Source organism: Ammospiza nelsoni, chromosome 3 (genome assembly GCF_027579445.1).
Source record: "Ammospiza nelsoni isolate bAmmNel1 chromosome 3, bAmmNel1.pri, whole genome shotgun sequence".
Taxonomy (NCBI): domain Eukaryota; kingdom Metazoa; phylum Chordata; class Aves; order Passeriformes; family Passerellidae; genus Ammospiza; species Ammospiza nelsoni.
The window spans coordinates 59267863-59287720 of NC_080635.1; the positions used below are offsets into that span (position 1 = coordinate 59267863).

The 19858-nt window shown below is 43.0% G+C and overlaps 1 protein-coding gene across 2 annotated transcripts; it reads left to right on the forward strand.

The window, feature by feature from the left end:
- Nucleotides 1–3030: 3030 nt before the first annotated feature.
- On the forward strand, nucleotides 3031–16141 carry LOC132071559 (pantetheinase-like). Of its 2 annotated transcripts, XM_059469199.1 has the most exons (8): nucleotides 3031–3373; nucleotides 5092–5332; nucleotides 5430–5560; nucleotides 7289–7481; nucleotides 8913–9204; nucleotides 10364–10737; nucleotides 13210–13380; nucleotides 13768–16141. In XM_059469199.1, exons 2-8 carry the CDS (start codon nucleotides 5120–5122, stop codon nucleotides 13945–13947), a joined length of 1554 nt encoding a protein of 517 aa, XP_059325182.1. In that variant the 5' UTR covers nucleotides 3031–3373; nucleotides 5092–5119; the 3' UTR covers nucleotides 13948–16141. The 2 variants fall into 2 exon arrangements, with proteins under 2 accessions (XP_059325182.1, XP_059325183.1); XM_059469200.1 differs by lacking the exon at nucleotides 3031–3373 and having other exon boundaries at nucleotides 5025–5332.
- The last annotated feature ends 3717 nt before the right edge of the window (nucleotides 16142–19858 follow it).

A 19858-nucleotide genomic window follows, 5' to 3' on the forward strand; every position in this document is an offset into this window, starting at 1 on the left:
TCTGCAACAGCAAATCTCTAAGGACTTTAGGGCTACTGTGACTCAACATTTCCGCACCTCTTCCAGATGTTCAGCTAAAGATATTCAAGGGGAACTGAGACAAGGACACTCCTGACAAACTCACACTAGACTTCTGGACCTTGGTTGTGGCAAAAGTCTTTTAATTTGTTGTGGAGCCCATAACTGGCTTCTAGAAGGGCTTCTCTGTCATGACTTCTTTACCATAAATAAGAAAAGCGGTCTGTCCTAGCAACTTCCAGTCGGTTTCTTCTGTGAATAGTTCCTGGATTTTACATAAGAAATACATCTTTCTCTGCCAGAGCTCTTTTGGCCTAGAAAGAACAACTGCTGTGGTAGCCAAATGAGCTGTGAAACTTCAGGGTACTAAAGGGCAGGCTTCCCCATGGAACATCTTGTTAATAGCTTCCTTTGCATTTCGTATCAGACATTAGACTATACTGAAACCAGGAATGTACACCTCAGTTTACTGGGAAATGCTGACCATGCCAGTGCTGATGATAAGCCAGGTGAGAAGGAGCTGAGGGGACTGGAGGTGGATGCAAGATATTTTCTAATATTTTACTTTTTTCATTTTTTTTTCTTTTCCATGAGCAGTGCAACCTTTTTGTGACAGAGAAACCATTTAATTAACCCAAGGATCCTGGATTTGTGACTTTCAATACATCCTTTGGCTACTTCGGTATTTTCACTTGTGCAGAGTTACTCTACCATGACCCAGCTGTGGTCTTGGTGAGCAGATTTCAGATTGACGCCATTCTGTCCCTAACTGCTTGGGTGAACCCCTTCCACTGTTGTCAGCTGTCCAGTTTCACTCAGCGTGGGAGTTGGGAATGGTGGTCAACTTCCTTTTCAGCAAATACACACAACTCCACACAACTTTAGATATGACAGGTGATGTGACAGTGCTCTAACTAATCCTCCTTCTCATGGGCAACATATGTATCTGTAGTGCAGCTGACCTGAGCAGAAATTCCCATCAGCTTTAAGCATTGCATACTCATGTCAACAGCCCTAGGGCATGACAACTTACAAAGTTCTTGATAAAAAGGAAATAAAAATGTGCTATGTAAGAATTTGGAAATTCATAAGTTGACTACAACACCTCTAGTCTTTGTTAAATAATCAGTCCTGGGAGTTTATGAGTGTTATTTTCATCTTTTGACCCTGGTGTTTTGTTGGTATTTTGGCCATGTAAAGACCCAAACTTCATTTTTTCCACTAGATGGAACCCTAACTCTGAGAAATGTTCTTGAGAGTTCTGCAAATAGTAGTTGTGGGCTGGAGACTTTCAGTGTCACATTTTCTTTGTAGGCTTTGTTTTCACTGTATATTTTTGCTGAGCAGATGCCAGAAGTAAAGCACCAATTTTGTGCGCATGTGTTTGCAGAATTGAGAGTTCGAGGTAAGGGGACACTCTTGTGATTTGTCAGACATCAGTGGTCAAAAAGCCACTACAAAAGCAACTTAGTTGTTACCAGAGTCCTCTGTACTCTACCTTCAGTTCAAGGCAGCTTTATTTCTGCCTGATTTTCCTGGTTGTATTCAAACAGTAAGTCAACCTTGCCAATTCTCTTCTGCCCTGTTCCCCCAAATCCTCTAGAACCAGATCTCCCTCAAGACAAAAAGGTAGTCTTTCTCAGCCTTCCTGCTAGCTCCAATTGAGATTGGAGCTCTTTTGACTAGATCAACATTACTGAATACATGATTTTGTGTTTTGTCATCAATACAGTAGCAGTGCTTTGATGATGCTCCTGTTTATTTTGCTTTTTCATAACCAGGTGCTGGCTGATGGACGTCTGATAAACCGGAATGCTACATCAAAGCCAGTTTTGAGTGTAACACTCTTTGGGAGGTGGTATGAAAAGGACCCTCCATCCATGGATCAAGCTTCAGCATGATTTCACTGCAGATCCTTCAAGCTTTCATGTGCTTGTTTCTGTGACTCTAATTAGTCACAAATAATGGTAATTAATAGTGATATTCATAAATTAAAATGGCATTCTATTTTTCTAGTTGCCTTATCTAATGGCATAGTTATTGCACTATGATTTATTGACTTGATTTTGCAGCAAAAATCAATACTCTGCTGGAACGTTGTGTATGAATTTTTATATGGTAGATTTGGTTGGCATAGGTTTGGCCTGTGAACAATAAAAACACTGGGAAAAATCGAAAATAAATTCCTATGATTTTAGTGGTGTAGGATTAAGTGGGTTGTGCCCCAATTATAAACAGTTTTTAATTATTTGAAATTTTTGTTGGAGTATTCAAAGCCATTTCCACATCACTGTTCCCACCCCATTTCTGAACAGCCACTTTTGTAAACAAGAGACTACCAGAAACTGAAAATTTTAACTTCCTTTGAAAAGGAAAAATAGTCTCAAGTATATGTTCCTTCAAACAAAACTAGTTATTTGGCTCAGCACACTGCAGTGTGTTATCATACCATGGCCTAACTCACAGTTGGAGGACTCTACTTTAATATTCCACATTTTTAGGATGTGGAAAATCTCCCTAGCACAGAATTGCTGATAACCATTTGTGTCACAAAAGCTCAAAAGAAGCAATTTCTCAGAGGCATGTCTGTGTTCCCATGGAATGGTTGCTCCTATTGGTGCAAGGGAGAGCCGGGACTGTGCCAGCGGGTGTTGCGCAAGGGGAGGGAACACCTGGAGCAGGTGGGACAGGCTGGCACGTGTGAGGATGTGGGCCCTGCAGAATGTGCTTTAGGCAAGTGGACTGGATTACTTTGTGTTTCCCAGCTAAGATTTCTGTGTGTGCCCAATTCTGTTGTATGTTCCGCAGTTTTGCTTTGAAGTACAAACTTTGTTTATACTTAATCTGGCCAACATCATTGAAAAATACAGACTTGTAGGAGGCAAAATACATTGGTGTTTTTTGACAAGGGAGTGTCTTAAAAATAAGATTGTATTCTGTGAAAAGTATCAAACCGGATCCCTCAACAATCCATGTAGTGGAAGTAATGGGAAACACTCTGCTGTTCGGGAAGGAAAAGCATTGTATCTTTAAATTTCTCCCCGCGCCCTAGGAAAAGCTGTCCTGTTAGGGCACAAGGAACATGACTCGGTGCTGTTGGCAGAAGTGAGCGCCTTCTGACTTCCCGACTCCTGCTCACGTGTGCTCAGCGCTCGGCAGGGATTGCGTGGCTGCCGAGCGCCCTTTCACAGCCTCCTCCAGGCAGCGTTAACCCTTGGGATGCGCGCTTGTCTTCCTCACGCTCTCCTCTCGCTAAGCACAAGAGAAGCTGGAGCACCGTCTGACGACAGACTCCCTCTACAGCTAAGCTGATTTAGCACCACATTGCATCCTGCTTCACGAAGTATATCCTCAGGTAGCCCCCACCACCAGGCGGTGGCAGCGATGGGGACGGGTGCCGTACGGGGGTGGGAAGGGTGCATTGGGAGGAGAGAGATGTGGAAAATAGGCGGATCCTGTAGATAAGTTCCCCCTTCCATTGTCCACAGGCACGGAGAGCCCGGGTCACTGCAGTTTTGTTCAGTTTATTCGGTGCATTTGTTTGTTTGCCTGGTGTCAGTTCCTTGCTCCTGGGCGAGCTCCCAGCTCCTCAGGACATAGGGAGCGGTGCCTGCTGGTACCGAGGCAAACAGGGATAACTCCCCTGCACCTTGTGGCGATAGTGGGACTGGAATTCTGCGGGGCATTCTCCTGGCCCTGCACTTGTAAATATTTCTGCTCAGCCCTGGCAGGGCAGTCACCTTTCTGGCTGATGTGTTCGCTATTGCTAAACAAGGGAGCATTTGCTACTTCCTCTTTCACACTGATGTCTGATTGTGCTTCATGTGACTCAGCCTGTATTTCGTTTGGTAAAAAGGTGAGGCAGAGAGGAAAGGGAGGCTTCCAAGCTACATTAGTTCAAGTATCACCGAGGTCTCTCCTGCAGCCTTTAAAAGGCTTGTATTATAGGTTCCTGAATGAGCATGCTGAATCTAGGAATGTGTGTAGAGAAGTACTTAGGGATGAAAATCACCAGATGAAAATCAAAGTTCCTAGTGATTGAAACCCTCGGTCAGCACTACTCTGTGAGAGGACTCTGTGGTATCTGCATTCATCAGCCTCTCTGTATTTTCTGAACCAGCTCTACAGTGACAGTCTGCTGTAGCTGAAAGCAGACAGCCTGCTCTGATTCCCTCTGCTCAGATAGCTTTTTTCAAATGAGAATAGTGCAAATACTAGAAAGTAAAAGACTGGAAAATGTCATAGGAACAAATGGATTTGAAGTGAGTTGAAGATTAAAAGTGAAGGCCTCTCAAAACACAGCATGTTCATGAGGGCAGAAAGGTGTGCAGAGAGGCAGGCATGCCCTGCACCTGGTGAACTAGCCTGCTCTTTTGCTTCAGGCTAGCAAGAGACAGGCAATGAGTTACTTACATGCCTTATTTCAGATGAAAAATTCTATCCAGATTCGTATTTTCTGTTGGAATACTCTTGGAAAGTGGTGTTCAGCTAAACAGAAGTGACTGGGAGAGACACTGGGATAAACTCAAGGGACAGTTCTGTTGCTGGCATGTTGGGTGCATGACATCTAAGAACAGCGAGATGCTAATGCAATTTCTGTGGTCTAGAGAAACTCAGAAGCCACCTGCACATACTGAGACATAGCATAGGAACTGAGGAGTACCAAGATACTAGAATAAAGTTTTTATTACCCTGAGTTTTGCCACTCAAAATTCACAGAAGGCCAGCTCCACTGGTGGCAATATCCACCTGGGTATCAGCTGAGCCCACACAGAAAAAGTCTTGCTGTAATCAGTGATAGAGAAGAGTATAACAACAAAAATTGGCCTGTGCTTTCTAGATATGGTTTTAATGACTTATTTTTTTACTGGCCCCATTAGTCTTGGCATTGCCCAGCATTTTTAGTTTGTTCAGTTATGTCATCCTTACTGTGTACTGCAATACTGTCTTATATCTCACACTTGGTTCCAAGGTAATGCTTTAACAGACCTGCAGTTCATTCCTCCCTCTTTCAAAGTAAACTTTGTCCCCCTTCTCTTTTCTGTGCCTGTTGCTTTTGCACTGTTTGTCCAGAGCACTCCAGGAGTGGGAGGCTGCAGCCATGCTCCCTTCCCAGGCTCTCCTGCCCGCTGTGCTGTTTGCACTCGCAGCCCTTCGGGCCCTCGCCTCCGACACCTTCCTGGCAGCCGTCTACGAGCACGCCGTCATCCTGCCACAGCCCACCCAGGAGCCCGTCCCTGCCAGCGATGCTTTGGCCCTGATGAACAGAAACATGGATGTCTTGGAAGGGGCCATCAAGGAAGCTGCCCAGCAGGTACGAGGGCTGCCATGAGGGCTGTCCATCAGTGCTCCTGCTGACCCTCCTGGCTGTCTGTTGATGGGTGCCCTTTAAACGGAGCCTGTTGTGACAGGGTGCCCACATCATTGTGACTCCTGAAGACGGCATCTATGGCTGGCGATTCACAAGAGAATCCATCTACCCCTACCTGGAGGATATCCCTGATCCAGCGGTGAATTGGATTCCCTGCACTGACCCCTCAAGGTGATTCCTTCTGCAGTGGTTTAGGTGATTTCAACCTTTTATCTGTCTCATGGAGTCTTGAGCAGCTCACATTAAATGACTAAGAACTGCTAATGACTCTGACATAAATTTTAATTGAAATTGAGTATGGAGGTAATTAAATGGTTAAATATATACCATGTCCATGACTATTCAATGCAGGAAACATTAAGATTTTTTTTTTTAATTAGAAACTTTAAGGAGAAATTCAAACAATATACAGAATTTGGGTTACTAAAAGTTGAGGAAATCTCTTTTTTTGATGCCAGAATATATCCTGCTTCTTCTTCTGCTTTCAATTTTTCCACACTGTTTTGAATAGAACTGACTGTAAATTATTAACAGTAGTATTTCTTTGATTTTTTGGTTTGTTTGTCTTTTGCAAATGACATGTTGAAACAAAAGCACACAAATCATTTTTGTGGACAGCCATGAAGTAGTCTCTGAGCAGATAATAAGAGATGATGAAGTCAGTAATAAAGTCCAAACTTCTAAATGATAAAATCCCAGGAATTTTTAATTTTGGTTTTCCACAGTTGAGGTAAGATAAAGTCTGAATTGCTAGAGTCTCTGTGCTGTAAAACATGATCTGTCATTCAAGCTGCATGTTTCAGCAGTGACAAACTAAGCTATAGCTGAGGACTGGACTTTAGACTCCTACAGCATGTAATACGTGTTCAGCTATGGAATTACAGCCGTAGTCTGCCCTTTTCATCATGGTTATCTGCACTTCCTTGATGAGAGCGGGTTATTGTATCAGTGGGGATATAGTAACTCAGTGCAGGGATATGCAACTTTTTGCTGAGATATAAGTAGCTAAAGTATACAGTCTTTCATTGAAGGTGGAGTGTGGTGTGGCAGTGTGTCTAAGCAGGTCTTTAATCTAGTGCATCACGCAGGTTTAGCAGAGGTGATCTGAATGCCTCCTTGCTGTTCCAAATCAGATGTTTCACTAGCAGCTTTTGGGAATATAACACTTGCTGTCAGTGTCTGGCTTGCCATATTCCTGGTGCTGTGTGTGTATCTTGCATGGAGGTCCTCCTTGTGTGGCCCATGCACACCTTGCAAAGCCATAGACATTGCCACACTGCAAAGGGGAATGGATGGCTGCTCTCTTTATGGCCTGGTATGGATGCTTCAGAGGTGCGGCCAGTTTCTGGCACATGGACACTGTCATGTCTCGAAATTAATAGCCCACTGCTCTTCATGCTGTGGTTATAGGTTTATGTGCGCCTGTCTATGGGAGGAAGAGAATGCTGAATTGCCTTAACCATATCATCTGCATTATCCCAGAGCTCAACCCTGCTTAGCGTGCTAAGGGCCCAGAGCTGCAGCCCTCAGGTGTCAGCATGCCTGACGCTAAAATATTTGCTTGTGTGACACCAAGCTAGTGTCTTCCTCTGCCCAGAGATTGCTCTCCCTCCCTTTCCCAGCCCAAGGATTATCTGTTTACTGCAGAGCATGTTCCAGGTGCTGAAGGAGACTGGCAGGCATGTCCCTGCAGAGGCCAAAGGGAGGTCTCCAGGGCCTACCCCAAGGTGCAGGAAGCAATCTGAGGAAGCACTGCAGCATCTCTGTGTATCTGCCTACCCTGCCATGGCTGTAGGGTTGGAGATGCTGCTGGTGTGACCTCAGGTACTGTGGAAATGGACACCACTGACAGCACAGGTTTTGTTAATTTTGGTTTTTTCCTTCCTGAAAATACATTAGATTTGGTCCAGCACCAGTGCAGGAACGACTCAGCTGCATGGCCAGAAATAACTCCATCTATGTGGTTGCAAATATCGGGGACAAGAAGCCGTGTGACTCCAGTGATCCCAGCTGCCCCAGGGATGGTCGGTACCACTACAACACAGATGTTGTCTTTGATGCACAGGGCAAACTTGTGGCTCGCTACCACAAGGTAAAGTGGCCTTGGAGAGACAGAAATTAATTTTCCCCTACTTCCAAAATGTCTGGGTTTGGGAAAAGAATTAGATGCCAGTCATTGTCCACTGTCAGAGTTTTGTTTTTCTTTATAAGTTAAAAGAATATCTCTCTTGCTATGAAGTGTCGATGCCAAATTTGCATTTGCTGTCATGTTTCTCAAAACAGATTGGAATGAAAAATGATTGTTCTGGTGCAATTTAGTGGCATATGGTTTTGGCTGACTTCCTCAGTTCATTAGCTCGCTACTACTGTAAATTCTGCTGCTTGAGCAGCTTCAGTTTTCAGTGCCAGCTTTTCACCAGACTACCACTTCATGTTCCAGGATTTCAATGTTCACATCCATTTCCTCGTAGATGAGCAGTCTGACTTCAGAGAGGCAGGATCTTTATTTCTGATGCTGTTTTGGCACAGTTTTTGCACAATGGGAATTGTTTGGACATAGCAAAGCAAGTGAAAATTCAGATGGGTGTAAAAAGAGATAAGAATATTGGGTCATTTGCGCCAAATGGAAGTTCCTCTTTCAATATTATGTTCCTACCTGCCAGTTCCATCAAAGCTGTTTATGAATATGTGCCAGATATCCTGCCAGTGTGGGTAGAGTGAAGTCAGTTTATTTAATGCACTTTGGGCCCAGTATTTCATCTGGTTGTTTAGAGAAAAGATGCCAAGATATCTATTTGTGAGTAAACTGGGTGAATGAAACATTGATAAAGCAAGTCTGTCTCCCAGCCTGCTATGGCCCAGGTGCCGAATTGCAAGTTAAGTGAACTTGAACTTCTTTTCTGGCTTGGTATCCATATTTACTTTCAGGCCATGTGGACATTTATAAAAAAAGACATGTATGTGAAGGAAGAAGGAAAATGTTGGAAAGCTGAGGATGTCAAAAACTTCAGTTTTTCTGTTGGCTGAGATCATCTGCCTTTCCCCCATCAGCACAGCCTTTGTTTTTTACTCTGCAGTGTCCCAAATCCTGTCTTGTGGTTCATGTGGGTGCTCTGTACGTCAGTGCTTCTGGGCATCTCCATACCAACTTCACCAATTTTGTCTTTTGGCACCAGATCCCCCATACTTCTCTTACATTACTATTTCTCTTCTGGTTGCATTTGGTTTGCCAGAAATATAAAATAGGTGGGGAGAATGGAGAGATTATTGTTATGCAGATGACACCAACAGACCTCAAGGCAGCTGGCTGCTTTCCTAGCAGGATGCCAGGGCAGTATGCAATATGTGTTCCATATTTTGGGTATGATGATCATATAATTTTTGCCTGATTTCCTACTTGTGAGGGCTTCCAACACACGTCAAAAATTTTCTGTAGTCATTCTGAGCAGCTTTAGGGAATGAATCCAAGTCACATGGTTAGTAAGTGCCTCTAACTGGTTTCTCTATTTTCCTTCCCCTACAGTATAATCTCTTTCTAGGAGAAAATCAGTTTAATTATCCAAAAGAGCCAGAAGCTGTCACCTTTGAGACTCCTTTTGGGAAGTTTGGCATTTTCACTTGCTTTGACATCCTTTTCTATGAGCCTGCTGTGGTCCTGGTGAACAAGATGCAGGTGGACACCGTGCTCTTCCCAACAGCTTGGATGAATGTCCTGCCCTTTCTGACTGCAATTGAGTTTCACTCTGCCTGGGCTATGGGCATGGGTGTCAATGTCTTAGCTGCCAATACTCACAACACCAGCATGGAAATGACAGGTAACTTAATTTTCACTCTGTGCAAGGATCTTTATAACCATGAATATCTTATTGCCCATTCTACGAAGTGATTTTGCAGAGGAATATAATGTATTTCTCTAGAAGGTGAACAGTCTAGTCACCAGATATTAAAGCCGATGAATCCTGTTCCTATTGGTTTCATAAAGACACAACAAAACTTGTAGCGTTTTATTTTCCCTAGCTTCTTAGGATTATCTTTCCTTTTAATGGCTCTAAATAAGTAGTAGGTCACTGCCCTTATGCCTGAACAGAAATTTTCATGATTTTTAAGGCTCTTTTCATCTCCACTTATAAGTCTGTGTTTGAATGCCAAACTGTAAATATACTTATAAACCATATATGTTGCTACATTTATTCTGCCAAATGAAATATTTATTTTTATAGCTGTATTTAACAGTATTACAGAAAACCATTAAAAACACATGTTCAGGATGTTCAGGCCTGTTGTAGTAACACTGCTAAGATGTCCACATTTTCATTTTAGAATGTAGCATTGATTTTTTTTTTACAGCTCAGGTTATAGAATAGTGTATTTCAATTAGACCAGTATCTTCACTGAGCTGTGCAACCACAGTATTGTTTTGGGACTTTTCATTTGAAATGCCTGACAGGCTTTTGCAGTGATGAGTGTGACAGACCTTTGATTTCCCTCTGTTGCTTGGTGCTGTTCAGATGTGAATTACTCATGAGGGAAGGAGTTCTCAGCCAGTATAAAAGGGGCTGGACAGTTGCTGTCTCCTTCTGTTCATGGACAGGCCTGTGATACTTGCCTGTGTTGTGTTTTGGATTGTCTCAGTCAGTAGCTGGTCCTTTCACATCAATCAGCCAAGAAAAAAGGAATTATCAACTCTATTGCACACACGGGAAAAGAGAACTGAGGAGGCCATAAATACAATCATAACATAACATAAAAATGCAAACATCCTCTGGCTACACTGAGCAGACCTTCTCTAAGGGAATAAATGGTATTCTTCGCCAAAGCATGAGCTCTGTGTACTGAGTTGCTAACTGTCACCTTTGATGAGACTAAAATTACTGTAATCTCTGTAGAATTGTGGATAAGCAATCAGTAGAGACAACTAGAAGGACAACATGATTTTTTAAATTCTTCTCAGACTGACTGTTGTGCTCTCCTCAGGGAGTGGAATTTATGCACCAACTGGAGCCAGAACATACTCCTACAACATGAAAACTGAAGAGGGTCACCTCCTCATTGCTGAACTAGATGCACACCCTCGTCTTTCTTCTGCCTCTCCACCTACTGTCAGCTGGAACTCCTATGCTTTGAGTGTTGAAAGATTCTCACATAATGGTCATGAATTCACAGGAATCATCTTTGAAGATCCCTTTACTTTCACAGAGCTCACTAAGCCTGGGGGGAATGTCACTGTCTGCCAAAAAGACCTCTGCTGTCATTTGAGCTACAAGATGGCAGAGAAAAGAGATGAGGAAGTTTATGTGCTGGGTGCTTTTGATGGCCTTCATGTTTTTGAAGGACAGTACTATCTGCAGGTAATTCTTTGGAGGTGGTTATTTAGGAAGCTTATTTACAGGGAGAAACCTTCAGCTCTGTGGTGGAAAAAGAAAAGACAATGACTCTCTTTTATGCTGGAGTCCTACGGCACCTTTTGTTAGTAATGGAATGAAGTTGCTAAAACTTCCAAGCCTATTTGCCTTCAAATCCAACAAATGCAATAGAGAGGTCTCTAAACCTCCTCTAAATGCCCAGAGTGCACTCACTATTTTGGGGGTGTGCAATATTGGCTAAATTTACATTCTCTTCTGTGAATATCTGCAGTAAGTGTTCTGAATCTCCTCTGTATCACAGAATCACACAATAGTTAGGATTGAAAGGGACAGCTGAAGATCACATAGTCCAATCCCTCTGCCAAGGCACAGTCACCTACAGCAGATTATACAAAAACACATCTGGGTGGCCTTTTAGTGTCTCCAGAGAGGGAGTATCCAAGACCTTCCTTGTTGTTATCTTATTGCAAAAGCTCCATACCTTCTTGGTGATTTCTCACAGGCATCTCCTCACAGCACTGACTCCTTCTTCATAGCACAACCAACAAACTCCAACTCCCTTCTCAACCAGCTAACCCACCCTTTTGTAATACTCATCTTCTTATTGGACACAGCTGTGGCCTGTTAAGGGCAGGCCTGTTCCTAATCTTTGGTGATTCTTACATTCTATCTCCCCCCACTCCCTGGGCAGCCTGTCCTGATGCTCTGCCACCCTCCATGTAAAAAGAGTTCTTCTTCCTCATGTTGAGGTGAAACTTCTTGTGTTTTTGTGGCCACTGCTCCTTGTCCTGTTGCTGGGCACCACTGAAAAGAGTCTGGCACCATCTTCTTGGCACACACCTTTGAGATATTTGTATATATTTATGAGACACTTCTCAGTCTTCTCTAGACTTAGAGGCCTGGCTCTCACAGTCTCTCCTCCTAAGAGAGAAGCTCCTCATTCCTAATCATCTTTGTGGCCTCAGCTGGACACTCTCCAGTAGCTCCTTTTCTTTCTTGTGCTGGAAGGAAGAGGAGCCTGGGCACAGTACTCCAGATGTGGTCTCACTGTATTTTCATCAAGGAGATGCTGTTAAAAATCAGTTGATCATAGCTATCTTTATGGGATGCTCTGATAAGTTAGGGTCACAGAGATGTTAATTTTTCTGTCATTATACAAATCATAGCAATGAAGCTTACTTAAATGGCTTATGACTTTTAGTGGAAATATCCTCACTTCCTCTCTTTTAATCAAATATTTGGAAAGACAGTGAGCTACATCCTGGTTGAATTTGCTTAAAGCCATATTTGAAAACATCCTTTGCCTTCATGATTAAGTTATTGTGCCAGCAGACTATACTTTTTTTTTAGTTACTTCTGTCTGTCAGCATCAACATTTTGTACCAGCTGATACAGACTCTGGGATATGAGGGGAGGTGTTGTCCAGCAAACAGCTCATCTAATACTAGGAAGGTCACTTGAATAAATTCAGTTCTTGGTGAGCCAGATAGTCTCTGCCAGAATTAAAAGTTCTAAAGAAGACAGGAATTTCTACTCTTCCCTTTTCCCTCAATTTTTTTTTCATTTCCCCAGAACTTATACCTTATTTCTCTGCTTATTTGCATTTCAACACAAAACCATATTTACTGATGAATAATACTTCTGAATTTTTGCAAATATGCAATCCCCCAATACCAGACATGTAGAAAAACTCCATCACCTACCAGCAAAACCAGACAACATCCTTCAAACCATTCCTGAATCAGGAGTGCTAGTCCTATTTCATATTTCCTCATGAAGACCATAAACACTTAGCAGCTGGATAATTAACTCTCATGACAAAAAGGAAACAACATTGTGATTCCTACTTTACTCTATGTGCTGCAACTACTAACACAAAACAGTAACCAAAGATGCTAACTTCATCTCCTTGGCCTATATTAACTAGGATCTGGACAGAGAACATCAAATTCAGACCTCCATGGACTACCAGGCCATCTAATGAAGTATCATTAGCAACATACATAATTAGCAGTAAGAGGACTTGGATGTGCACTTGTACAATGTACCCATGTGGAAGACTATGTTTTGTTTGCCTAAAATTTTCATTCACAAACTCATCTTACTAAGACCTATGGGAAGGAAACCTTCAAATAAGACAAATAAGAATTGTGGGAGGAACAGGATCAGACTTCAGAGATGAAATAAGGTACTTAGGCTGCACTTATGTCAAAACCAATTTATTTATAAAATTATAAGACTAAGACAGTTTATTTATAAAATTATGAGACTAAGTTCTGGAATACACCCAGTCAGATCAAGTGGTAAAAAAATAAGCTACAAGTGAAAAGGAGTCACCCAAGAGTTATGAAGAAGATCCTGTGACCATCACCTGCTCTGAAGCACATTAGCTTTGATGACACAAGGCACCAGTGTTACCATCTTGCTAAATACCTTTCTGTCTCCTCCTCCCCACAGATCTGCACTCTGCTCAAGTGCCCCAGCACAAACCTGAGCACATGTGGGCAGCCCGTGGAGATGGCTCAGACCAAGTTTGACGTGTTCTCCCTCAGTGGCACGTTTGGCACCAGCCATGTCTTCCCAGAAGTGCTGTACAGCGGGGTGCAGCTGGCCCCTGGGGAGTTTGAGGTAATGGGACACTCTTGTGATTTGTCAGACATCAGTGGTCAAAAAGCCACTACAAGAGCTGGCACTCTGTAACTTAGCTGTTACCAGAGTCCTCTGTACTCTACCTTCAGTTCAAGGCAGCTTTATTTCTGCCTGATTTTCTTGGTTGTATTCAAACAGTAAGTCAACCTTGCCAATTCTCTTCTGCCCTGTTCCCCCAAATCCTCTAGAACCAGATCTCCCTCAAGACAGAAATGTAGTTTTTCTCAGCCTTCCTGCTAGCTCCAATTGAGATTGGAGCTCTTTTGACTAGATCAACATTACTGAATATATGATTTTGTATTTTGTCATCAATACAGTAGCAGTGCTTTGATGATGCTCCTGTTTATTTTGCTTTTTCATAACCAGGTGCTGGCTGATGGACGTCTGATAAACCGGAATGCTACATCAAAGCCAGTTTTGAGTGTAACACTCTTTGGGAGGTGGTATGAAAAGGACCCTCCATCCATCAAGCTTCAGCATGATTTCACTGCAGATCCTTCAAGCTTTCATCTGCTCATTTCTGTAACACTAATTAGTCACAAATAATGGTAATTAATAGTGATATTCATAATTAAAATGGCATTCTATTTTTCTAGTTGCCTTATCTAATGGCATAGTTATTGCACTTTGATTTATTGACTTGATTTTGCAGCAAAAATCAATACTCTGCTGGAACGTTGTGTATGAATTTTTATATGGTAGATTTGGTTGGCATAGGTTTGGCCTGTGAACAATAAAAACACTGGGAAAAATCGAAAATAAATTCCTATGATTTTAGTGGTGTAGGATTAAGTGGGTTGTGCCCCAATTAAAAACAGTTTTTAATTATTTGAAATTTTTGTTGGAGTATTCAAAGCCATTTCCACATCACTGTTCCCACCCCATTTCTGAACAGCCACTTTTGTAAACAAGAGACTACCAGAAACTGAAAATTTTAACTTCCTTTGAAAAGGAAAAATAGTCTCAAGTATATGTTCCTTCAAACAAAACTAGTTATTTGGCTCAGCACACTGCAGTGTGTTATCATACCATGGCCTAACTCACAGTTGGAGGACTCTACTTTAATATTCCACATTTTTAGGATGTGGAAAATCTCCCTAGCACAGAATTGCTGATAACCATTTGTGTCACAAAAGCTCAAAAGAAGCAATTTCTCAGAGGCATGTCTGTGTTCCCATGGAATGGTTGCTCCTATTGGTGCAAGGGAGAGCCGGGACTGTGCCAGCGGGTGTTGCGCAAGGGGAGGGAACACCTGGAGCAGGTGGGACAGGCTGGCACGTGTGAGGATGTGGGCCCTGCAGAATGTGCTTTAGGCAAGTGGACTGGATTACTTTGTGTTTCCCAGCTAAGATTTCTGTGTGTGCCCAATTCTGTTGTATGTTCCGCAGTTTTGCTTTGAAGTACAAACTTTGTTTATACTTAATCTGGCCAACATCATTGAAAAATACAGACTTGTAGGAGGCAAAATACATTGGTGTTTTTTGACAAGGGAATGTCTTAAAAATAAGATTGTATTCTGTGAAAAGTATCAAACCGGATCCCTCAACAATCCATGTAGTGGAAGTAATGGGAAACACTCTGCTGTTCGGGAAGGAAAAGCATTGTATCTTTAAATTTCTCCCCGCGCCCTAGGAAAAGCTGTCCTGTTAGGGCACAAGGAACATGACTCGGTGCTGTTGGCAGAAGTGAGCGCCTTCTGACTTCCCGACTCCTGCTCACGTGTGCTCAGCGCTCGGCAGGGATTGCGTGGCTGCCGAGCGCCCTTTCACAGCCTCCTCCAGGCAGCGTTAACCCTTGGGATGCGCGCTTGTCTTCCTCACGCTCTCCTCTCGCTAAGCACAAGAGAAGCTGGAGCACCGTCTGACGACAGACTCCCTCTACAGCTAAGCTGATTTAGCACCACATTGCATCCTGCTTCACGAAGTATATCCTCAGGTAGCCCTGTTATATGTAGTAGAGATAATTCATGCTGTAGAAATAGATATATGTATGTATAAAATATTAGGAGGGACCAAAACCTATACTTGTAACTACTCTGGCCGGGGACTGCCTTCTATTCAAATTATAACCAGTTCCTGGACAAGGAGAAAAATAATATCAAACCTGTTGTCATATGAATAGGGGAGGCCTGGGCCGTGAGCTAAGCCTGCAGTCGCCCTGAAGGTCAGAGTTATGCACATCATAGCCACTCCCCGGACAGCGCTGGGACAATACCAGATCGGTTACCGTATGAATGGGACTGGCTTGGTCCATCAGAGGTTTCCTGTGGCACCACGAACTTAGAAAATATCATCTGGACCTTCCTGGAAAGGAATGTCCTGAGGAAAGCTCACAAGACCTGCCATCTGGATATGATTAAATCTACGGTACTCAGGAGCTGGCCATCACCTACTCCATATGAATGCACCTTCTGCCGGGGCACTCCGACATTCATCTGGGTTTGGACTTAGTCTTTTTCTGTTTCTACACATGTATGGATCCAACTTTACATGCAAAGGAACACAAAGAAATATGTGGTCATCTCTGCCTCAGGCAGAATAAACTGTATATAAGCTGGCTTCTGAAAACACTCAGGGCGAACCTCTGGGGGAAATGCTATTTCTCTATCAGACGGAACCCTAGGTCACCCAGCTTCTGTACCCGGGGCAGACGCTGTCTTGGCTGTGGCTGGGCTTTTTTTGTTTCCAAATTTCTATTTTTTGTTATCAATCTAATAAATCTTTGTTAAATTTTTCATAAATTTGGCTACAGATTTGATCATTTATAGCAACCCCCACCATCAGGCGGTGGCAGCGATGGGGACGGGTGCCGTACGGGGGTGGGAAGGGTGCATTGGGAGGAGAGAGATGTGGAAAATAGGCGGATCCTGTAGATAAGTTCCCCCTTCCATTGTCCACAGGCACAGAGAGCCCGGGTCACTGCAGTTTTGTTCAGTTTATTCGGTGCATTTGTTTGTTTGCCTGGTGTCAGTTCCTTGCTCCTGGGCGAGCTCCCAGCTCCTCAGGACATAGGGAGCAGTGCCTGCTGGTACCGAGGCAAACAGGGATAACTCCCCTGCACCTTGTGGCGGCAGTGGGACTGGAATTCTGCGGGGCATTCTCCTGGCCCTGCACTTGTAAATATTTCTGCTCAGCCCTGGCAGGGCAGTCACCTTTCTGGCTGATGTGTTCGCTATTGCTAAACAAGGGAGCATTTGCTACTTCCTCTTTCACACTGATGTCTGATTGTGCTTCATGTGACTCAGCCTGTATTTCGTTTGGTAAAAAGGTGAGGCAGAGAGGAAAGGGAGGCTTCCAAGCTACATTAGTTCAAGTATCACCGAGGTCTCTCCTGCAGCCTTTAAAAGGCTTGTATTATAGGTTCCTGAATGAGCATGCTGAATCTAGGAATGTGTGTAGAGAAGTACTTAGGGATGAAAATCACCAGATGAAAATCAAAGTTCCTAGTGATTGAAACCCTCGGTCAGCACTACTCTGTGAGAGGACTCTGTGGTATCTGCATTCATCAGCCTCTCTGTATTTTCTGAACCAGCTCTACAGTGACAGTCTGCTGTAGCTGAAAGCAGACAGCCTGCTCTGATTCCCTCTGCTCAGATAGCTTTTTTCAAATGAGAATAGTGCAAATACTAGAAAGTAAAAGACTGGAAAATGTCATAGGAACAAATGGATTTGAAGTGAGTTGAAGATTAAAAGTGAAGGCCTCTCAATACACAGCATGTTCATGAGGGCAGAAAGGTGTGCAGAGAGGCAGGCATGTCCTGCACCTGGTGAACTAGCCTGCTCTTTTGCTTCAGGCTAGTGAGAGACAGGCAATGAGTTACTTAAATGACTTATTTCAGATTAAAAATTCTGTCCAGATTAATATTTTCTTGTGCAATGCCGTGGAAAGTGATGCCTAGCTAAACAGAAGTGACTGGGAGAGACACTGGGATAAACTCAAAGGGGTGCATGACACTGAGATACTAATGCAATTTCTGTGGTCTAGAGAAACTCAGAAGCAAGCTGCACGTACTGAGACATAGTACAGAAATTGAGAAATATGAAGATACTAGAATGAAGAAGTTTTTATGACAGCCTGGAGCTGTGTCCTGCTAAGTCCTCTGCAGGACAGCAATGGAATAAACTGTCTCAAAGCAGCCACAGTGAACCTGCTCATAGTGATTAGTCAGACCTATTAAACACATTTTAATGAAATCATTAGTTTCCGTGAGAGATTTGTTGTGATCTACCTTCTTCCTGTTTTGTCATGTTTTTCTGAGCTCTTAATGTGTTCATATGGATACTCCTCTAATAAACTCCTTGTTTCATGTTTTTCAATCATGTCTTGAATGATGGATGCTTGATAAGTAAGAAAAAAACCAACTAAATCAGTCATTACTGTCATGCTTTTTAGATGGTTGTATGAAAGGGATCATCTGAAACAAGACCCACAACCAACATGGCTCCCCATGATATTTCCATAACTGAAACTGTACACTGTTATTCTTACATCAAATATATATTCAAATGGGATACAGCATCATCTACAACCACCATCCCAATTATGTTTCTCATTTCCAGTTGCAAAAACTCATCAATGTGTTTTGTTTAGCAATAATGTGGAAATATTTTGTTATTACTACCATTTATTGAGAAGAATCTCCTTCTATGTCATAAGATTGCTAATATTTTATTAGTTTAAAACAGCAGTTGTTTTTCTCTGTTTGTTGGATTTTTATTCTTCTAATCCTCAGAAAGCCTGAATTGTAGTCCAGACTATACATTCTTACTAAAACATCATTGCATATTTTTTCATTGCAGATTATTATGGGACCAGTAAATAAAGCAGTGAAAGATGTGATTTGTGGCAGGTCTATACACATGCTCAATATTTCTTTGGAATATTCTCTGGAATATGGCTTGTGCTGTCTGCTCTTTTACCACAATTAGACCTTTTTTCCCCCTATTTGTATTGCTTTCATTTTATATCCTTTATGCCATTGGTGCCTATCATGCAGGAAAGGGCAACAGAGAGCATCATGGAAGCTGAATGAGGACTCCAGTCAAAGAGCTCCTCCTGAAACAAAACGTGCCACCAGTTTTTGGTCAGAACATTATTTGAATCATTATTTGTATGAAACCTCTGTTGAAATAAAACTTGGAATTGAAACTTCAAATTATTCTGGTTGTCATTTCTGAAAAACAGCTTGATGACACCTCCTGACTGCACTGGATGCTATTCAGTGACAGAATTTTTACTGCAGCCAGTAAACAAATCACTGAGTGACCTGGTATCTCATAGCAGCTCCTCCCTCCCATCTTCTCTGTTTCTTTCTGGTCATGTAGCACCAATGTATGTGAAATAAGCTTTTCCCTTTGCTCCTTCTTGCTAATGATGGGTGGTGCTGCCCTGCAGATGAATTTTCTGTAGGAATTTGGGGATTTATAGTTCTGTTTCAGACCATCTAGTCCCGGTGAGATGGCACTGTTCACATTTTTGCTTTTTCTTCTCCCTGGTGACCTGTGTTTTGTTGATGCTGCTGGACCTTAGTGACCTTCTTTCAGCACATCAGTGTATAAGGATGTGCATGTTCTGTGGCTGTGTCCTTTAAGAGTGGTCAGAGACCTCTGTTTATGTAATTTCTCCTTCCTTTTCCCCACATTGCTACCATTGCTGGTCTCACCATAGAATCATAGAATTTTCAGGGTTGGAAGAGACCTTTGAGATCATCCAGCCCAGCTGTAAACTTGGCATTGCCGCAGTAGCCCCTAAACCATTAAACCATCATGCAGTGCCATATCCAGACCTCTCTTAAACATGTCTGGGGCACAACCACCTCCCTGCCCAACCTATTCCAATGCCTCACCACCTGTAGAGTGAAAAAAATTTTTCTAATATCTAACCTGAATCTCCTCTGTCCCAGTTTAAGGCCATTACCTCTAGTCCTCTCATTGCAGGCACAGCAGGAGAGACTGGCCCTCACCTCACAGCAAACTCCTTTCACGGAGTTGTAGAGAGTGATGAGGTCTCCTGTGAGCTTCCTCTTCTCTGGACTAAACAAGTCCAGCTCCCTCAGCTGGTCCTCATAATGCATGTTTTCTAGACCTTTCAGGAGCCTTGTTGCCCTTCTCTGGACAGGCTCCATCACTTCAATGCCCTTGTTAGAGTTCCAGAATGAAACACAGTGCCAAAGTACAGCCTCACCAGCGCTAAGTACAGCGGATGATCACTTCCCTGCTCCTGCTGGCCACACTGATATTGATACAGGCCCAGATGCCATTGATCTTCTTGGCCACCTGGGCACACTGCTGGCTCCTACTGAGCCAGCTGTCATCCAGCACTCCCAAGTCCATTTCTGCCAAACAGCTCTCGAGCCACTCCTCTTCCAGCCTGTAGCTCTGCCTGGGGTTGCTGTGACCCAAGTGTAGGATCTGGCACTTCCCCTTCTTGAACCTCCTGCAATTGTCCTTACTCCATT

What these genes read in the sequence shown, in the direction of transcription:
- LOC132071559 (XM_059469199.1), top strand. Translation starts at nt 5,120, where the DNA reads ATGCTCCCTTCCCAGGCTCTCCTGCCCGCTGTGCTGTTTGCACTCGCA. An exon ending in TCAAGGAAGCTGCCCAGCAG is followed by an intron (nt 5,333 to 5,429) that starts GTACGAGGGCTG and finishes CTGTTGTGACAG; the next exon opens with GGTGCCCACATCATTGTGAC. An exon ending in CCCTGCACTGACCCCTCAAG is followed by an intron (nt 5,561 to 7,288) that starts GTGATTCCTTCT and finishes AAAATACATTAG; the next exon opens with ATTTGGTCCAGCACCAGTGC.